This window comes from Neofelis nebulosa, chromosome 10 (genome assembly GCF_028018385.1).
Source record: "Neofelis nebulosa isolate mNeoNeb1 chromosome 10, mNeoNeb1.pri, whole genome shotgun sequence".
Lineage (NCBI taxonomy): Eukaryota > Metazoa > Chordata > Mammalia > Carnivora > Felidae > Neofelis > Neofelis nebulosa.
Window position 1 is genome coordinate 97,582,979 of NC_080791.1, and position 19,531 is coordinate 97,602,509.

The window sequence follows — 19,531 nt, forward strand, 5'->3', positions numbered from 1 at the left end:
CTGGGACCTCTGGGCGATTGAAAATGCACCCAGGCGGAATTTTGTTGGAAAAGCACAGCCGTTACAGTCTCTTCTGTCACTAGGTACACGTACAGGTGGCTGGGATTTGTCATTAGGTGGATGGTAGCAATTACGGCTGAGGCGTCTGCAGCTTTTACCATTGAGCACTCAGGACAGACGGACTTTTGTGTCACTCGCAGTGTCTCTTCCTGCCAACCCCCTATCCATCCTTCATTCATTAATTCACTCAACAGATGCCTATCGGGGGCCCGTCAGCTAGCTTCATTCTGGGTCCTCGGAACACACAGGTGAAAAACCTCCCGCAAAAACCTATCTCGTTCTGCGCAGGCCTGCTCCGTGCGGTGGTGGGTGACACTTCGATGTGCTACGGTGGCGTTTGACTCTTGCTGGGGCAGCCTTTAGATTGGATTCTGGAAAGCGCAACGCTTGAGATACAAAAGAAGGGATGCCTCGTGATGGAATGACCAGAGGCAGAGTTGATCTTTCTGGCGTCGGAGGCCCTCTCCGGCCCACCTCAAACATCCTTCAGTGCGACCGTGAGGCAGGTGCATAGATTTATAAGGAAGTAGAACCCGTGTTTCCTGATTTTAAGTCTAGAATCCAGAGCGTTGTCCGTTTGGAGTAGCGGATGTTGCCAAGAAGAGAAGACTGGTCAGCTCACGTAGGAAATGTTTTGTTTCCTTGTGGCTATGCCAACCCCAACAGGCAGACCAGGGCGTGAGGGGAGGCTCAACAATGTGTTATAGGAAATCGCTAGCAAATGCTTTGCCTAAAAAGCACTTGGCGGGGGGGGGGGGGGGGGGGGATGTTCCACCTAATGAGCAAGATCTCCAATTCTGAAAGCCTTTCCAATTAAACAGGGATCCGATACTTTTTTCTGTTTCTTCGGATGCTTTTCTACTTCTGCACGGGACGGGCAGATCGTGACAGAAGGTGATAAGGCCCCTGCTCAGATTCTCAGGGAGAGGCCAAGCATGGCCTGACTTGTTGCGGGAAAGAAGCACGGCCCTTACCCACCTCGCCTCGGGGTCCCTTGGGGGTCACATTTGGAAGCCCAGAGTTTGGATGTCCCTAGCAGAGTTCAGCTGCAGGATCCATGGTTCTGGAAGTGCCTGGGATGGTTCTGGCGCTTGCCAGTCAGCGTCAGCTGCCATCTTGAAGCATAAAGATGATCTGTGGGGTGGCCTGAGAGTTTGTTTTTTTGGCCAGAGAATGCCGACGGCTTCGGAGCACTACTTCATCTACTACCTCATTCACAGATACAGAACGGCCGTGTTGCTGGTCCTGTTTTACAGATGGCCAACCACGGAACCCAGGGATCCTGGTTCACGGGCAAATATCCCACCCCCTCGGCAAGATGCATCCTTTAACTGACGATGCGGACAGCTATTTGGAATAAGAAGGTAGGGATTTGAAACCCAGGCTGCTGGTTACTTACTGATTCAAGCGACAGGCCCTGAAAATTCAGGAAGGGAGGCACACTCTCAAAAGACTCTCTCTCCTCTTTCAAGTTACCTTCCTTCTCCACATCTACGGAGCCAGACATAATAGACTAAGTTAATAAGTGCCCCCGCCCCTCCCCCCCCCCCCCCGAATTCCTCCTGGAAGGGCTGGCATGCTGAGAGATGCATCGGTCTCAGAGGGTCACTTGGGTGATGTCGGTGGATGTGACAACTAGTGCCTCGTGACGAACAGGCTCGTCACGGAAGATGTCCCCAAGTATAACGTGAACCGAGTTTGAGATAAAACGATGGGGAGTTATTGAACAAAAAGCACAGAATTCAGCCCCAGAACAGGATCTGAAGGGCACAGATGAAAATATTAAGCATTAAAATAGTCAAATGAAAGAAACGGAGAGGCCTCCCACATTTCACACTGCCCGTTGAGATGTCCTACAGTGGAACTGGCTGCCCCTGGGGACTGCAGCCCCGACAAGGACTGCGAAAAACCTGTCCGGAATGCTGTAGAAGGGATTGCTCCAAATGCGGTGCTCCAACCTCGGCATCAAAACCCGTCGGTGCCGGTTAAAAATGCAGGTGCCTGGGTTTCGGCCGGGAAGATGGACTTGGAATGTCCACGGGTGGGCCCCGGGGAATGTGCTGGTGACTCTTTACACACTAAGGTTTGAGAACTGCTGGGTTCCTGCCGCGACCGGGCCGGGGGGCGTGATTTAATGCCGATCTCATCCCACCCCGACAATCCCTGATTCTCCGAGTTGATCCAGGATACTTTATTTCCTCCATCATTTTTGAAACGCCTCTTTTCAAAGAGCCACATTCTGCCGCACGTTATTCCCCACCTTAAGCTTTCTCTGCATCCGGCCGGACCCCCCACCGGCCAAACCTGCCCGTGGGCTGTATTTGACAGGCGTCTCTTCAACAGCACAGAGGAGCCAAACGCATTCCTCAGGGGGACCCAAATGTCCCGTGTCCACCCCCGGCCCTGCCTCGCTCATGTTTTAGAAATGAGGGTGTAAGAAGAGAGGGGCGGGGCTGTGCCCGACAAGGGAGGAGCCCAGGCAGCTGGCTACAGACGCAGCTGGTGCCACATGGCGATCTGCCTCCGGGGGTTTTTGAGCATTTCCTCCCAGTGGCTGCGCTCGGAGCCCGAGGCGTGCAGGCCCAGGCTGCAGCAGCCAAGCGCGCAGCTCTGCCCCTCCTCGTCCTGGCCCAGCACCTCCAGCTCCACGCTGGAGGCCTGCAACAGGCCATCCGGCAGCTCGAACATGATCATCTCGTTCCACACGGGGTTGATCTTGTGCTTGGCCCGTTTGGTCTGCTTCTTCTTCAGCTTCTGAGCCTGGTGCTTTAAGGTGACCTTGACAGAGACATCTGGGGGAAAGAGAGAGACAGAAGGGTAAGCTGGTGGGGGGGGGGGGGGGCGGGTAGCGGGCCCAGGATGAGGCTCCCCCTCGGGGCTGGAGAGACGGGGTCTCCGGCTCAAGATGTGCATCGAGGCTCCCTCTGGGCACACCCCGCTCTCACCGGGCCCTGCGCTCATTCAATTGTTAAATGGCCCCCGTGTGGCACTAGACCGGGGCATACGGCAGAGGTTCCTGCCTCCACAGAACTTAGGCTGTGGGTGTGGAACTTAGGGTGTGGAAACTTAGAACTTAGGGTGTACAGAACTTAGGCTGTGGTGTGGAAAGCACCCAATAGCATAGTACATCCAGGGTGGTCATCTGGTGGCCCAGGCTTGGGCCAAGCGAGAACCACCACCTGCCCTGAGCCCTTCCACGCGTCTTCAGGTCCCACGTCAAACCAGGCCCAGGATAATGGCTCAGCTTGATTTTTAAACTCGGACCAGAAAAACTAAGCCACCCCCATGGCTTCACCCCATTGGTCTGTCCACGCGAGCGTTCTGGCTGATTATGAAGATAGAAGGTCTTCTCCGTTGTTTTATAAATTTCACTTGAGGGCCCCGGCTTCACGTGGAGGACGAGGGCACACTGCCTTGGCCCCCCAGGGGCACTGCACCGATGGAGCTGTCCCCCAAGACAGTGGCACAGGTCACTGGACAAGCTCTCACGGAACATCACAAGGCTCAGGACCCGGATGATGTTTTCATTTGTCAAGGTTCCCAAAGCTAATGTGAGAATAATTGTTACTCGGTATTTATTGCTATAATTATCATCCCCGGGGGGCTAGTTTGTTATTTCAGCCGATAGATTTGAGAGACAAAGTGTTGTGCTGTAATTGTCCTGACAGGAGCTGTAAAATAAATAAATAAATAAATAAATAAATAAATACAAATAAAAAAAGAGTAGGAGGCAAAGAATTGTCTGGAGGGGAGGAGAGGAAACACCGAACTCTGGCCTTTGGCTCAGGAATCTGTCGGCAAAACCAGTTCTGATTTCTTTTGCCCCAAATAGTTTGCTCAAAGGTAATGAATGCGGTGGCAATTCTCAGTTTGTGTCCTGCTATAAATATCTATTTATTTATCCCCTGCTATGAGCACTTGGCTCTGGGTCCAAGCAGCATACTGCTACGTTTCCGGCCCTGACAAGAGAGCCCGTTTCAGTCCCCAGACTCGGGGTCTGTGCTGGGGTATCCAGAAGCAAAACCTGAGGCTTCCAGAATGTTGAAGAGATGCTTATTTGGGTATATGGGGCACAGATGCCCGAAGCTTCAGGCCGCCTCAGCCCAGGCACCCACACACCCTCTGCCAGCATCCACACTCAGCTGGTGTGGGGGTGGCAGGTTGACAAAGACTGAGAAGAGAGAAGAGGCTTTGGGGGGGGGGTGCGTGGGGCACATGGTGGCGGCCAGCTGAGACAGGAGGACCTAGCCTTCCGGACACCAGTTGGTGAGGTGAGTCCAGCTGGGTGTGGGTGATAGGCTAAGCTAAGTTTCTTCTTAGCCCAGATGCTCCAGTCCGTGGCTACGGTCCTATCCTTGGCTTCCTCTGACCCATGGGTAAGACTGGTTCCTCTCATGATGGATCTGCAAGGTAGGAAGCTCCAGGCAGCTCACACCTGGGCCCGATGGAGGGATCGGCCCAGGAGTAAACAGATACGAATTTAAAGAAGGGAGTGTGTTCTCACTCACCCTTCCCCAGGAGCGCCTTGGGCTGGTTGGAGTGGAGGTTCTTGGCCTTAATGAGCACGACCAGGAGGCGGTTGGCAGCTGGGAGATAGCTGATGGATAGAAGGACCTCTCCAGTCCCCGCAGATGGTTCCTGAAACAGAAGAGAGGATACAGGAGGGGAACCCATCCACTAAATGCTCAGCCTGGGGTCACACTGGACCTGTATCCAGCAGGCATCCTAGAAACCACGTACCCATCAAGGCTGCTTTCTTACAGAGGGAGGAGGGCACCGAGGAATTCTAAGCCGCGTGTGCCTCAATAAGAATTTTTCAGTTGCCGCAAATTGTGATTTTCCAAATTATCATATGTTCAAACCCAACTTCTAAAACACATCAAAGAGATGCCTCTTAGGATGTGGCAGGAGCAGAGGGTCGGGACCCCTTCTCAGCCCTCACCATCCCCCACAAGCTCTTGGGTATCTTTATAGAACACTAGGGTTCTCGGGGACACAGTTTGAGAACCGCTGCCTCGACCGGTCAGGTTCCTGCGGCAGTGGGGAGTTGCGATTCCTTACTCTGTTTGAAAAGATAATTCCTTCCAGCCCCTGGAGGGCTGAGAGTCAATAATATGATGTACGAATGCGGAGCAGGGCCTTGCCTGGTCAACAGAACGGCCAACTGTGTCAACAAAAAAGCCGGGCATGCGACGTTAGGAGGGCCACCAGAGACCTCCGGCAATAACCTCGCTTTGCAGGAGGTGCTGACGCCCCCTGTCAAACAGCCAGCACGCCTTTCCTCTGCCTGTGGCTCTACAGAGTGTCTCCGCTGAAATTCCTCCAAGAACCTGTTTGGAATTTCAACAAATCGACTGAGGGACAAAAATGACCCAAAAAAGGCCCCCACAGGAGGCAGACAGACGCGTGCCACGGTCGAAAGGTGGCGTGACAGACTCCAGCATCAGACCATCCGGGGCTGAGCACCATTTACTAGCTGGGTGCCCTCCGGTCCATCATTTCACTCCCCACACCTCCGTTTCCTCATCGGTGGAATGGGAACCGTGGGCTGTGGTTATCGCCCCCGGTCATCCAGGAAGGACAGCCACCACTTTTTGAGATTGTGAAGCAGGCATATTGTTTCTGGATGAAGAGGAGACAGTTTGGGCTTTGGGAGTGAGGCTGGAGGAGGCTGGCTGGGCCCTCTGCCCCCGTCACCCCTTTCCTCCAGGAAAAATGTCTTTGACGTGACTGCATCGATTCCACCAGCCCTAAGTAACCAGTCACATGACAGAATGATTCGGGAGCTGCCAGGAACGTTGGCAATGACATGAGTAACCGCAGCGAAGACTGATTAAACACTTACTACGGGCGAGGCGCGATTACGTTATCTATCCCACTAGGAGGCAAGGTCCGTAAAGCGGCTCCCGGGACCCGGCCTACGGTTGACACACCGTCAACTATTTGCGAGTGCAAGAAGTAAGAGAGAGGCTTCATTTTCAGAAATGCCAGATGAAAGCTGTGCTGTCTCCTTAACAGTAGGTTTACAACCTATTGGAAATATGTATGAACCCCAGCCCCCCACAGTGGAGCCCCAAACGCTTAGACACTTCACTTCCTGGTTCTTCTTCCCCTCTCCGTTTCTCGGGCTTATTTTCGCGGGCTGTGTGATGAGCGTGTGCCAAAGAACAAAGGGAGGAGGGACTGAAAGTCTCTGCGTCACCTCAGGGAATGTACCTCTGTTCCAGTGAGACTGATTTTTGCCTTACATGGGCATAGACATCGTCTGAGTGAGGCTGTAACCTCTGTAGTCCTCAGCCAATGAGGAACCAGGGGCGGGACTTCACGCTAGGAGATAAATTGTCTGCTGTAACTGCCCCGGGGTGTGCCTGTCCCTCAGACACCCGCTCTTGCAAGAACGTTGATTAAAGCCTCACTCCACTGTACTCTGAGTTTCGGTGTCCCTCCTCTGATTGGGTCGGTGGATTTATTTCTCACAGTGAGAAAGAAGGGTGAGACGTCCTACTGAATCTTTTTTTTTTTTTTTTTTTTTTTTTTTTTTTTTAATTTTTTTTTTTTTTTTTTCGTCCTACTGAATCTTGACAACAATCCTAGAGATACCAATCTTGTCTCCATTTAAAAAAAAATTTTTTTTTAACATTTATTCATTTTTGAGAGACAGAGAGAGACAGAGCATGAGCGGGGGAGGGGCAGAGAGACAGGGAGACACAGAATCCGAAGCAGGCTCCAGGCTCCGAGCTGTCAGCACAGAGCCCGACGCGGGGCTCGAACCCACAAACTGTGAGATCGTGACCTGAGCCGAAGTCGGACGCTCGACCGACTGAGCCACCCAGGCGAATCTTGTCCCCATTTTAAGCATAAGATCTTGATGCTTCAGAGAGCACGTCCCCACTTGAGGTCATGTAGCCAAAGTAAGAGAAGTAGCAAAACTGAGGTCTGGTCTGATACCGAAGACCAGGTCCTAAGCCAGGGCTCTTCAGACCTCTTGTTCCACAGTGAAGGAGCCGGGCCCAGGGACTTGTCCGGGCACCCAGAGGGGCAGCAACAGACTAGGGTGGACCACAGCCTCCCGATTCAAGGCTGCTTCTTGGAGGCCCATGGGTGACCTGTGCTGTAGCCACAGGATGATCCGGCTTAAACATCCTGCTCCCCTTGGACCAGGCAAGAGGAGCTTGGTCCCATCAGCCCACGAAGGGCTCATCACCTTTGTATAGGGTGCCAAGGCCCTGGATGCGCCCAGCCGGCTGCACCCCAGCCAGACAATTTTAGCAGCACCTGCCAGCTCAACTCTGCTGCTCCAAGTACCTGCTGACAAAAATAACCTTCTTCACCCACACCCTGCCCCCCATCTTTCTCTTGGGCTCTCAGCGAATCATTCGAGATGCCCTCGGAGTGGGTTGCTCTATGATCCCTGATGACGCACACACCACATTCGGGCTGAATATCTTCCGGCAAGAACTGGCTGGCCCCTCCGTTAACCCGTTCTAGCCCACAGAGGAGCGAAGCAGCCACTGAAGGCTCTGCCCACCTTGTTCACGTCAGCCCACGCCCTCGAGCTGGGGCGAGGGCCACCCTCACCTGCCGCGGGGCGCCAGCTCCTAGGTCGGACGGCATACTGCGGTCATTGCTCACGTGTGTGGAAGCAGGCCAGGGGGCCACGAGGATGTGAGAGTGTCCTTGAGGCACAGTGGCCCCTCTGAGCATGATGAGGATTAGAATGCGTGCACTGTGAGGGCAGGGCCCGGTGCTAATTTCTGCTGTGTCCCCAGCTCCTGGCGCTGTGCCTGGCACAGGCTGGAAACCTGGCAGGGTGTTTGTGGGATGAACGAACGTGTCTTGCTCTTCTAGGGGGAAGGATAGAAGGTCTGAGACTTCCAGAGAGATAGGCTCCCTCGGCCCTGGCAGCACCAAAGTCTCCAAAGCCCTAGGGGAGCCCCTCCACCTCCAGAGAAAGCTGCTCTACCAGCCGAATAAACCAAAGTGTGCGATCTTCTTCCCAGGCCCCCCGGGCTGTGATTCCGCACAAATCCCAAACCATGCGCTAATTAGAGACTGTGCTTCAGAACAGCCTGGTTCCAGCTGAGAGTGGCTGCAAATTTTTGTCCATTTTCTGAGGCTGGGAAAGAAAGAAAAATAAGGCAAGGAAGAGATTATAGCAAAAAGGAAGGCAGGTGGGGACTGAAGGCGTCCGTCAAGGAAGGCTCTAGGCTGATGGAGCCTCATACGCCATCGGGCACTCAGACGGCATTTACGTGGCATGGTGGTGAGGGGACCGCACAGGACTCGTAGCCAGACCAACCCAGTCCCGAGGTCCCGCTTGCAATGTCCCAGCTGGGTGACCCTTGCAGGTCACAGTGTCACCTTTACCAGGCTGCTCCGGGAAAGAACTGGGGTAGAGTTCCAAGCACAGCAGCTGATAGATAAGTACCCCCAAATGAATATGCTTTTTTAGTATTTTATCACTCTAGCATGGGAGTCAGCAAACATCTTCTGTAAAGTCAGGTAGTAAATACTTAGGACTCTGTAGGCCACCCAGTCTCCCCGAGAAGGAGCCGGCCAGCAGGTTGAGACTGGTCTTCTAGAAGGTTCTCTCTAGGCTCCACTGTGGAAGCCCTTGGATAAGGCCTTGACGCCAGAGCCTAAATAATCACACACCGTCCTACAGCCCTGATGTCTCCGACCCCTCGCTGCCCTGACCTGGGAGGATCGATGGCTTGCTCTCCAAGAGACCCCTCTCTGAGCAGTGCAGCCTTTCAGCAGACGTTCCTCTCACACCCTCGGCTCCCCTGACAGCAGAGGGCTGGGGAGAACCATGCCAGGGCTGGTGACAACAGAGAGCACCGGGCTCTGGGGCTGTCCCTAGCCCAGTCCATCCTCCAAATCCCAGTACAGACGCCATTTCGCACCAGGCCTTCTAGAACTCTCCATCAGAGTTAGGTTAGGCCTTTCTTCCATGTCTTAGGATTCAATGCATGTCCAATATCATCGTTGTCCTTGTCAATGTCACTCGTCTGCTCCAATTTATGCCTCTGGCCTGTAAGTTCTGGGCAGAAGGATTCCACACGGTGCTCATCTCCCCAGCAGTGCCTGGCACACAGCAGGGACACAGGGAATATACGTGAATATAAATGGGGCCATTACTGGGGCGCCTGGAGGGCTCAGTTGGTTGAGCATCTGCCTCCTGATTTCAGCTCAGGTCACGATCTCACGGTCATGAGATCGAGTCCCATGTCGGGCTCCACGCTGGGTGTGGAGCCTGCTTAGGATTCTCTCTCTCTCCCCCCCCCTCTGCTCCTCCCCCACTTACTCTCCCCCCTCCCCCAGCATCAAAGCCAAATCACACATAATTTTCCATGTTTTCCATGATGGCAGGGGGACCTTACATGGCAAGCTAGAAGCAAAACCAGACTCCAGAAATTCCATAGCCTGGGCTGAGTCCGCTCCAGCCCTCCACCCTGTTCACGACACCGAGAGTTCTCGCACACACGCACCCGCATCCGTGACGCTTGTTTCGCGAGCCCTGGCCCAGTCCTGCCGCTGCATGCTCCCCTAACAGGCTTCAACTTTCCTGGTGCGAGGTCACCCTACCTTAACTGAAGTCTTCAGCTCACCCCACTGGGCGGCCCCCAGAGGCACAGACACCCCGTCCAGGCCCAGGCGGAGCTCCCCGACCACGCTGTGGCGGGAGAAGCGGTCGCAGGTCCGCAGGGTCAGCAGCAGGGTGGCTGTGGGGAGCTCCTCCTCCGCCAGGGGGAGCGCCAGGCCTTCCTCCCACATGGTGTGCAGCTGCCGCTTCTTCAGGGCCGTCTGGGCCTCTGCGGTGCCCGTCCTGTTGGCCACGCTGCCTTGGACATAGCAGTCACAGCCTCCATCGTGGCCACTGGTCACAGCTGCAGCCAAGGAGATAGCAACACAGACGTGGGACTTTCTCAAGGACAAGGGTAGAGGAGAAACACAGGCCTGCTTGGAGCTGCCGCATCCAGCTTAATGGCCATGACCTCAGGGGTACGAAAGCCCCAGGGCTGACCACCTTGGCTTTGCGGAATCGCCTTTCAGTAAGACACTCAGCAATGGGAGACCCTCCGAGGTGGCCAATGTCAGCACACGCTGGTCTTCCCCTGGAGAACAGGGACGTGACTGGCTGCTTCCCAGAGCCCTTCCCACCTCATGACTCTGAGGTTTCCCCAAGATGCCGGGGCCCGCAAACGGCTGAGGGCTTTTATGCTCTGATACTGTAATTTTTAATTTTTTAATTTTTTTTTTCAACGTTTTTTATTTATTTTTGGGACAGAGAGAGAGACAGAGCATGAACGGGGGAGGGGCAGAGAGAGAGGGAGACACAGAATCGGAAACAAGCTCCAGGCTCAGAGCCATCAGCCCAGAGCCCGACGCGGGGCTCGAACTCACGGACCGCGAGATCATGACCTGGCTGAAGTCGGACGCTCAACCGACTGCGCCACCCAGGCGCCCCTTTAATTTTTTTTTAATGTTTATCTTATTTTTGAGGCAGAGTGCAAGTGGGGGAGGGGCAGAGAGAGAGGGAGCCACAGAATGGCCCATTGTCAGCCCCAGCTCCTTTGCAAAGTCTTAGCTCTGTTTGCTGATGACAAAATTGTTGGGGCAGAGAGACCAGGGGCATCCTGACCCCTTGGACCAGTTCTTGGATTACAGAAATTCTGCTGACCATTCAGAACACCCTCTTTATCCCCCACAAAGCCCCATTCAATGTCAAAGGCACCTGTGGCAGAGACAGCTAACTGTTCGCCAAAAACCCGGTTTCCTCTTTTTGCTGAGCACCTGCTAAGCCACATTTCCCACGCTCCTTTGCATTCAGTGGCCATGTGACTGGGTTACAGCCAATGGGGTCTGAGCAGGAGTGATGCATGTTCTGTGTGGTCATGGCTTTTAAGGGGTGGTTGTGCTCCCTCCCTCTTCTCCCTCTCTCTCCACTTGCTAGATACAGATGACAAGGAGGCCTGAGAGGATAACGGGGACCCTGATGGAAGGAACCTGGTGCCTGAATCGGAGGTTTGAATCACCATTTGGAAGAGAAAGAGGCCAACCAGGATTCTCCACTTTGAATGTTATATGAGAGGGGAGTGGATTCCGCGCCCCCCCTCCCCCCCCCCACCGCACACACACTTCACGGTCCGTTCTTTACCGAGTAGCACTGAGTGCTCCCTCCAGCCTCAGGTGCTCCCATTCCTCCTGTACAGCTCCTCCAGGGGAGACGGACCCACGGAAGCCCATGAAAGTCAAATACAAGTAATACCTTCCAGGCGAGTCACGAACAGTTCCGCCTTCTGCCGGTCATAGTCCAAGCGGTAGTGAAGTTTGGGGGCTTGGTTCCAACTGGCAGCCTTCTCTGGGTTCCAGGCCTCCATGACACACACATCCTCTACCACACCTGTCCAGAGAGGTAAGGCCGTCACTGCCACCCGCACTATGGTCCTTGTTTTTCTAGATCCTCTCTTTCCCATATGCTACCCATGCCACGAATGGAAACCAAAAGCGCTCTAGCCGGGGGCCGAGTCATGGTGGCCACCCCAGGGTGACACCTGCGGTCCTGGGATTACATGTTAAGGGACCGTCACAGCCCAGTGCTCAAGACATGGCCTTTGGTGTCACACACGAGCTGCCACTTAAGAGTTACGTGACCTTGGACAAGCTACTTGACTTCTTCGAACCTCAGTTTCCTCATCTGTGTAATGGGAATGATAACAGTGTCTCCTTCCTAGAGTTACTTGCATTAAATGATTCAGAAGTTCCCCCCCACCAGACCACACATATCGCTCACTCTGCCCCTCACTGGAACAGGAGTCAAACATCTGGAAGATTCTCGGTAGTCAAACATAATACGGGAATTAAAGGATCCAGCAGCTGTAGCCGACTCCACTTCGAGCAAATTGGAACTCAAAAAGTTTTGATTCTCAGAACAACTTTAGAGGGTAGAAATGTAAAGGCCTATTTAATGTCCAAAATGGCTTGTTATGGGGTTCCTGCGCGTGGGGAAAAATTCCTCTGGTGCGTCTAAGTAAGGAACAGACTGACCAGGATGTGAGCAACGCGTAAAGCGAGACCGTCGTGAACACAGGACTCAGGTGGCTCCCAGGGGCGCCCCGGGGATGATCACAGCAGGGTCAGGGCCAGAAGGGTCCTGCCTGGCACCCACAGCTCTCCTCTCTCAGGCTACCTCAGCCTTCAAATTCAAAGCCAAATCAAAGCCAGACCAAAGCTGGCACGGCTTGGCAATGCAAGAATGGATTCTGCTTCCAGAAACGGAATTCTGAGCTCCCGGGGGGGCTGAGGATCAACACTGGTGGGAGCAAGACACGTTGGGCATCACGGGAACAGTGTCCGATGGATTTGGCATCCTCGTCGCCTGCACTCCCTTGCCTCTGGTCAATATTTGCTGAAGAATCAACTCCTGATAGATGTCTATGGAACCAGCGTTCTGGAGTGGGGAACAATGACAAACGATGACAAAGAGAAGACAAACTAATGTGTTCCGAATTCTTTAAAGTTCCAGACTCTGACACGCTGCCCTGTTCTTCCTGGTGGGCAGCATCCAATCCTGGCTCCCCCCGAGCTTTGGGAAACCTGGGGTTCCCGAGAAAGGGGAGCCCTCTTGTGATTATGATTACTACCCCCAATGCTCCACGTGCAAGCTTTTCCTCACTCTCGGATCTTAAGCTGTCGGGTCCTCAGGGGGTCTATTTGACATCTTTTTAAAACGCGGGGCTAAGAGCTGGGCAGATGCGTTCCTGCCACAGGCACCTTGCAAATTGTTCTTGAAGAAACGCCAGGCTAATCGCTGTGGTTCTGGGTGGGGGGCGGGGGCACCGGCTCACCGGCCAGCATGCGCTCCAGTTGGACCCAGGCCAGGAGATGCGTAAAAATTGGGGTCAACGTCAGAGCCAGTTACGCTGCCTCCCCTTGTACTGTCTGCCTCTCCGACCACACAAATAAAACCCCAGACCACACAAGAATCCGTTCTCTTGGACGTGTTTCTTGCCTCCTTATTGTCAAAGAGCCTGCATGCTCTTTGGGGTAGGGGGTGTGCCTGCTTCGCGTATCTGCCCCAGCGTCCAGCACAGCCCTGTACCCCAAAAGGTTGCTGCATCTCGAAGTGGACGCTGATGAGAAGCAGGATAGAAACAACAATAATAACAACACGCTTTGGTTACACCTTTGCTGCCACGCCCTGGGCTAAGCACTTTATATGCATTATTTTATTTACACTTTGCAACAGCCCTCCCGGGAAGACAACAGTAGAATCCCGTTTCAGGTACGAGGAAACTGAGGCCCAGAGAGGTTAGCCACATGACCAAGGCCCCACGAGGAGTACGTAGAAGGGCAGAGAATTGGCCCCGGGACTCTGGAAGCCCAAGATTCAATCATGGCCCCTCGACGTGAGTTGAAAAGGACTCTCCACTCCCCAGTCGGAAGCTGGAGGCCTCAGAGAGAAGCCGGGTAGCAATAGGTCCGCAGGAATAAAGGACTGTAATTCCCAGGCCCTGTGCCCCCGTGCTTGCCCAGCGTCAAATGCTAGGGCTGGCCATGAGACGCCGTGAGCCCCCCTGAGTACTGCCCCTGGAAGAACAAGGGGCAGGAGACCCCTACCATTCTGAGGAAGGATGAACAGTTCCTCTGTGACCTGCCTCTTGAGGCGGCTGTCATTCGGGGCCTGGGGGCTGGCAGGTGCAGCAGGTTCCTCCGTGGTCCTCAGGGTATAGTCCGCATAGTTGATGACCTCCGGGGCTGTCACAGCCGGCCTGGGTCCGTAGATGTCTGGCAACTTGAGGAGGGCTCGGGGCTGGACGGGCTCCGTGGACTTTTTAACATTGAACTGCAAACACACGTCACTCTGATTAGTCCACGAGAAGACCTCCCGCCTGTTTTCTACCCACAGAAAGGAGAAGCCATGACCCGGCCTTTCACGGGAGGCAGAGGGAGGGCTGGGGTCCCTTTATGCTCAGAGAGGCACCACCCAAGCAGCCAAAATCCAGAATCCACAACACCGTGGTTGCGATGGCATCTGGGCCCTGTTCATCCACCCCCTTCCTCCCCCTGCCCAGTGGTCTTCTGCTGTGTCCCCTGGGGTTATTCGGGCCCATCACCTGTGCCACCTGCTTCTTGTTCTCTCACCGCCCCTCCCCCCTCTTCAAGAGACCTACAAGCACTGGCCCAACCCGGCCCTACTCACCTTTCTGACCTTGTCCCAGAATCTTCCCTTTGCACGGCTCGGGTCACTGGGCTCCCTGCTTCTCAAACAGGGCTGAACTCTTTCTGAGTCTGATTTCTGGACCCCCAACCCCTCCCCCCAAATCACCACCCCCACCTCCACCTGCTGTAAATTAAGTCCCTCCCCCAAGCCTGTCCCTCCCTTTCACCACATCCTGCTCTTTGCTTTATAGCTTTGAGCTCGCCCCTATATTGTTATTTTTTTTTCTCATAGGTTGGCCTGTTTGTGTCCAGTCCTGTGTGAGCTCCGTAAGCACAGGGATTATGTCTTATCTTGCTCCTTCTGTATTCCTGGTGCCTGCACAGTGTCTGCTCATAGGGAGTATGCAATATAAACCCGTGGCTAGGGCTGCCATGTTCGGTTGTATGGTTTGTGCACTGCACAAAGGAGCCCAGATGAGGGGCAAGTGAGGGTTGAAATGCAGTGTGTGCACCACATGCCCAGCTGTGTGCCCTGAGGTAGGGTCTTAGTCCACCTGGAGGAAAGGGCATCTTTTTCTCTACACAAAGGCCTGCTTGCTTGTGAAGCTTTAAGTATGCAGGGCTGCGTCACACAGACCAGTGGAATCTTCTGTCTTTCCCTCCACTAGGGACTGAGATCTCTTCTACCTAAGGGATTCCAACTTATATACCAGGCAGCAATATCAGGGGTCTGCCTAGTCCCCGGGAAGTCAGGGACTGATGGCCAGACCTAGAACTCAAAATGCTCGGTGGGTAGCCCATAAAATAACCCTCAAATTGGGGCAGGTGCAGACCCACAATAGAGTCCCCCAAGCAGCCTCCTGCCCTCCTCGCTGGCCCTGCTGTGTCTCCCCTCTCTGTGGCTGCTGGAGGGGCTGGCCAAGGGTCAAGGCTGCTCTCTGACCCAGGGACTGGGGAGTGTCGGGCAGGGGTGGCAGCGGGGGTGATGCAGTCCTGGAGGGGGACAGCACTCAGAAGTTCGCGTGGTTTCCAAGTGGGTGTTTATAGTGTTTCACAGTCTACGTTTCACTCTCCCGGGATAAATCCCGGACATTCTGCTCTCCTTGACACTCTGTCTCCGACCATCCCCGAGGGAGGCTGGACCTCAGTGACCTTAATTATCCAGGAATGCACCGGGGCTCAAAGGGGCCACAGGCGGCCGCCGTGCAGGTGGCCTGCTCCTGCTTTACCTCTTCTTCTTCCCAAGTCCCTAAAGGGCTTAGAGGGGATAAAACACTTCCTTCCTCTCTCGGAAACACTGCCCAGCAGACTGCAGCGCAACCGAGACTGTCCCAGTCTCTGCTGAGTGTGCCCGGCTCGTACAGGCTGGAAAAGCACTTCTGACTTAAGTGGAACACAGCCGCCCAGGAGCAGACAGCGGGGTGGCCGCACATTTACATCTAGATCGGCCTGACCCCAAAGCCCGCTGCAACCGTGGCTCCCGACCCCCTTCCCGCCTTCAAGCCTCTGCCTGGCACGACACACACTCATCAGAAACGTTTGTCACCGCTACGCACAGCAACCACCCGCAGAGGGACCTGTGCGATTTGCAGACTCAGGTCCCCTCTGCGCCCTCGCTCCATCGACGGTGTCCCCGGGCATCGAGGGACCTGGCCTCTAATACTGACCGTGCCACCGGAGCTGAGCAACTTTTGGCAGGTCACTGCACCTCTCTGAGTTTGTCACCTCAAGTGACATGTGATTTCAAGGCTTGCTCCACTCCTGCATTCTGAGCTACAGAGAGGTGAGAGACACAGCTCTTTATCTGCAGGTACAGGGGAGCTGGGGAGTCAATCACACGCCGGAGAGTAAACAGCAGGCATATTTGGCAGTTTGGGGCCGAAGTACAGGAGCAGGCATCGGGCAGTCTGTATGAACAGCCCTGGGGGAGAGCGGATGGTGCGTGCAGGGGACAAGCAGGAGTCTGGGAGGGCCTCAGGGAGGGGCCAGGGCGTGAGCCAGACCTTGAAGGAGGGGTGGATGAGAAAGCGGGGCAGCAAGCTGGGGGAGGAAGGCTGTGCCCCTGACTGGAGCCCGGGGCACCCAACGGACACACACATAGACAGCAATGACAGGTCTCCACGTCTTTTTATCCTCCACAGAGTGGTGCCCACCTCCGATATTTCACCCAAGCCCGAGTTACAATTATTACACTATCGGGGCGCCTGGGTGGCTCAGGGCGTTAAGTGTCTGACCCTTGATTTCGGCTCAGGTCTTGATCTCATGGTTCATGAGATCGAGCCCCACGTCGGGCTCTGCACTGACAGCGTGGAGCCCGCTTGGGGTTCTCTCTCTCCCTCGATCTCTGCCCCTCCCCTGCTCGCACGCACGCACGCACACACACACCTTCTCTCTCTGTCAAAATAAATAAATTAAAAAAAAATTACATTTATTAGATTATCGCACGAGGAATCAGAAGCTTGAGCAAGTTGAAGGTCATACAACAGACAAATGATATATAACTGAGCCTTCAGACATTTTGACTCCAAATTTGTGTCATTTCCATTGCCCTGCACCTGCTTCTCAAAAACACAGTCCCTGTTTGTCTGGGATGCTGGACGCAAAGGGGCAACGGCAGCGTCTGGGCTTTGGGCCCGTGCTGCGCCCTCCTGTTCATCAGCACAAAGGCACCCGGCCTGCCACTGGCTGCTGGCCACCCAGCCCCTTCTCCAACGCGTCCTATCTGTCCCTTACTGGGTCCAGAACTAAGGGCGCTTGGCTGGTTGGGGGAGCACTTCCGTGGTTTGATATCTGCTTTCATGCCAGTTCAATCAGTTCAGACGAGGGCTGTGTTGATTCATTTCTAGCTGGACCAAATTTGGCTGGTTCCACATTTCTCATGGAAAGAGAACGATGGGGCTCAGTTCTGAGGTTCACTCCGTGTTGCTTCAAGCCTCTGCAGAGCCTGGGTCGGCGCTCCTTCCTACTCGCTGGCTCTGAATTTGTGAGCCCCTTGATAAGCTCAAGAGCCTGTGACAAGAGCTTAAAATGCATCGCCAGAGCACAAAGTTGGGGTGTTCCTGGCTGTCCTCCAACATCCGTTCCCTCTCTATTCTGCCTTTCCTCCAGATCCCCGGGCTTTCGGGATCCCTCCCCGGCCCCAGCTCTGGGTTGGGGCAGGGGGACCTGCTTAATGTGATCCCGTCGGCTCCTGGGTACTGTTTTTAGCACAGGGGTGGGCACCTGTCCCGGAAAGCGAACCCAGACAGGCAGAATGGAAGGACTCGTATGGCACGGAAGTAGAAGAGATCCTCTCCCCTGCTGGACAGGTAGCCTGTGGCCCCATCTGGTGACTGCAAGACGAGCCAGTCTTGGGACAAAGTTGACATGGTGGACAGCAGGGTGGGAACAACAAAGGAAGCTGTGTTCTCTGGTCACAGTGTTACGGAGCCTCCGAATCAACCAAGCCCGGTATCCCCGCTCGGCACTTCCGAGTTGCACGAGCGATGCGGTCCTTCCTGTGCCAGCCGGTTTGGGTTGGGGTCTTTGTGGTTGGCAGCGGGGAGCATCCTGAACTGAGACACCGCCTCTGTCATGAGCACACAGGATGCCATGGCCGGTGGAGAGAAACTGCCTGGGGTGAGATGCCTCTCCCACCTCCTGAACGTCTCTGCATCCAGCCGAAGGCATCCTCATTTGCGGTCTATCCTTGCCCTGCCCTGGTAAGGTCCTGTGTGGCAATGGTTCCCTGAGGTGGAGAGCGATTTGTCGCCCTTCACTGGGGGCAGGGTCTGATGCCTGCTACACCACTCCCTTCAAGTAGCATAAGCAGCTGCTGGTTCCCTGTCTCGTTCTCTTGTAAAACCGCATTCATTGCATTTCAAAACCCTGGTTCCACGGCATCTTTCTTTTTTTTTTTTTTTAATTTTTTTTTTAACGTTTATTTATTTTTGAGACAGAGAGAGACAGAGCATGAACGGGGGAGGGTCAGAGAGAGAGGGAGACATAGAATCTGAAACAGGCTCCAGGCTCTGAGCGGTTAGTACAGAGCCCGATGCGGGGCTCGAACTCATGGACCGTGAGATCATGACCTGAGCCGAAGTCGGACGCTTAACCGACTGAGCCGCCCAGGCGCCCCACCACTGCATCTTTCAAACGCATCTATGTTTCCCCTTAAACGACTGGAACTTCTGTGCCCCAGGAGCAGAAAAGAGGTTTGGGAGTGGGTGGGGGGGGGGGGGCGCTGGGAAAGAATTATGAGTGGGGCACAAGTGAGAGCGCCTGGGAGGAGGGAGGCACCAGGGGAGCGGACCCCTGGAGAAGGACCTGAGCTCCAGCCTTGCACCGCAGTGTGCGAGGGGCGGGATTTGGAAGTGGGGACTGTCTTTCCAAATGTCCCTTGAGCCCAGGGGAAGGGCCTGGCAATGTCGATGCAGGAGTCCAGGAAGGTTCCCAGTGGGGCGGACATTCAACGATTAAGGCACCCCCAATTGTGCTGGCATGGCAGGTACAGAGAGGGGAGACCCCTCTGTTGAGTCTCTGCAGATTGTCCCTGCCTCTCACCTGTCCCCTTGGGCCCCTGGCTCCTGCCGAGAGTGTGGACCCCGAGCAGCTTCATGTGGCACAGCCCCACGGCGCCTTGGGTCACGCCCCTCCCCTCTTGCCACCTGCCCTGGGGCTTCTCAGTGGCTGCTGAGGCGCGTGGGACATCCAGGGACACTGTGGGTCGGCCCAAGGGCAACCCAGATGTGCCAAGACTTAACACTTCACGGGATGGGGGGCGGGGGGAGGGACTTGACCACTGTCAGCTGGAAGCCAGACCTGAATTCTTCTCCTTTCCTCCTTCCTACCCGTCCCCAAAGTATCTTCAGTCACCCCTTGGAAGATGACACCTCCAGCAACTGTCCTTGGTGCCAGGTGGTGGCCGGCTCAGTAACACCTCTGTGTGTCCCCTCCCCCCCGCCCCCTTCCCCGCTGCGTCCTATCCCAAGATGGCACTTCCTGCCTAAGAGCAGCTCAGTGGCCTCAGAGTGGGCTCAGCCTTCCCCAATCCAGGCTGAGACAGATGGCATGGGGGGAGGGACAACCCTTCAGCTAACGAACAAATATTTATTGAGCCCTACTAGAGGCCAGGTCCTATGCTAAGTGTTAGGAACACAGAAGTGAACAAGACAGATGCTGCCTTTCCCTTAGGGGGCTGGTGTCGGAAAAAGAGAAATTAATTATGCAGCTAATGATCTGTAAACAAACACTTAACCTTACCAGAGGCGTCAGGCGACCCCTAACGTCACAAACGTGATTAAGTTTTTCACCTAAAGACTGTTTA

At 54.7% G+C, this 19,531-nt stretch overlaps 1 protein-coding gene across 1 annotated transcript in view; it reads right to left on the minus strand.

The window, feature by feature from the left end:
- Positions 1-2,507: 2,507 nt before the first annotated feature.
- Positions 2,508-19,531, minus strand: part of SYT13 (synaptotagmin 13) — a 39,193-nt gene continuing 22,169 nt past the window's right edge. Inside the window, exons 2-6 of the mRNA XM_058688749.1 lie at positions 13,684-13,909; positions 11,333-11,467; positions 9,649-9,950; positions 4,569-4,698; positions 2,508-2,852 (exon numbers count right to left, since the gene is read on the minus strand). Of these exons, the coding sequence (XP_058544732.1) occupies positions 2,548-2,852; positions 4,569-4,698; positions 9,649-9,950; positions 11,333-11,467; positions 13,684-13,909 (1,098 nt within the window). The 3' untranslated portion in view covers positions 2,508-2,547. The remainder of the gene's footprint in view (positions 2,853-4,568; positions 4,699-9,648; positions 9,951-11,332; positions 11,468-13,683; positions 13,910-19,531) is intronic.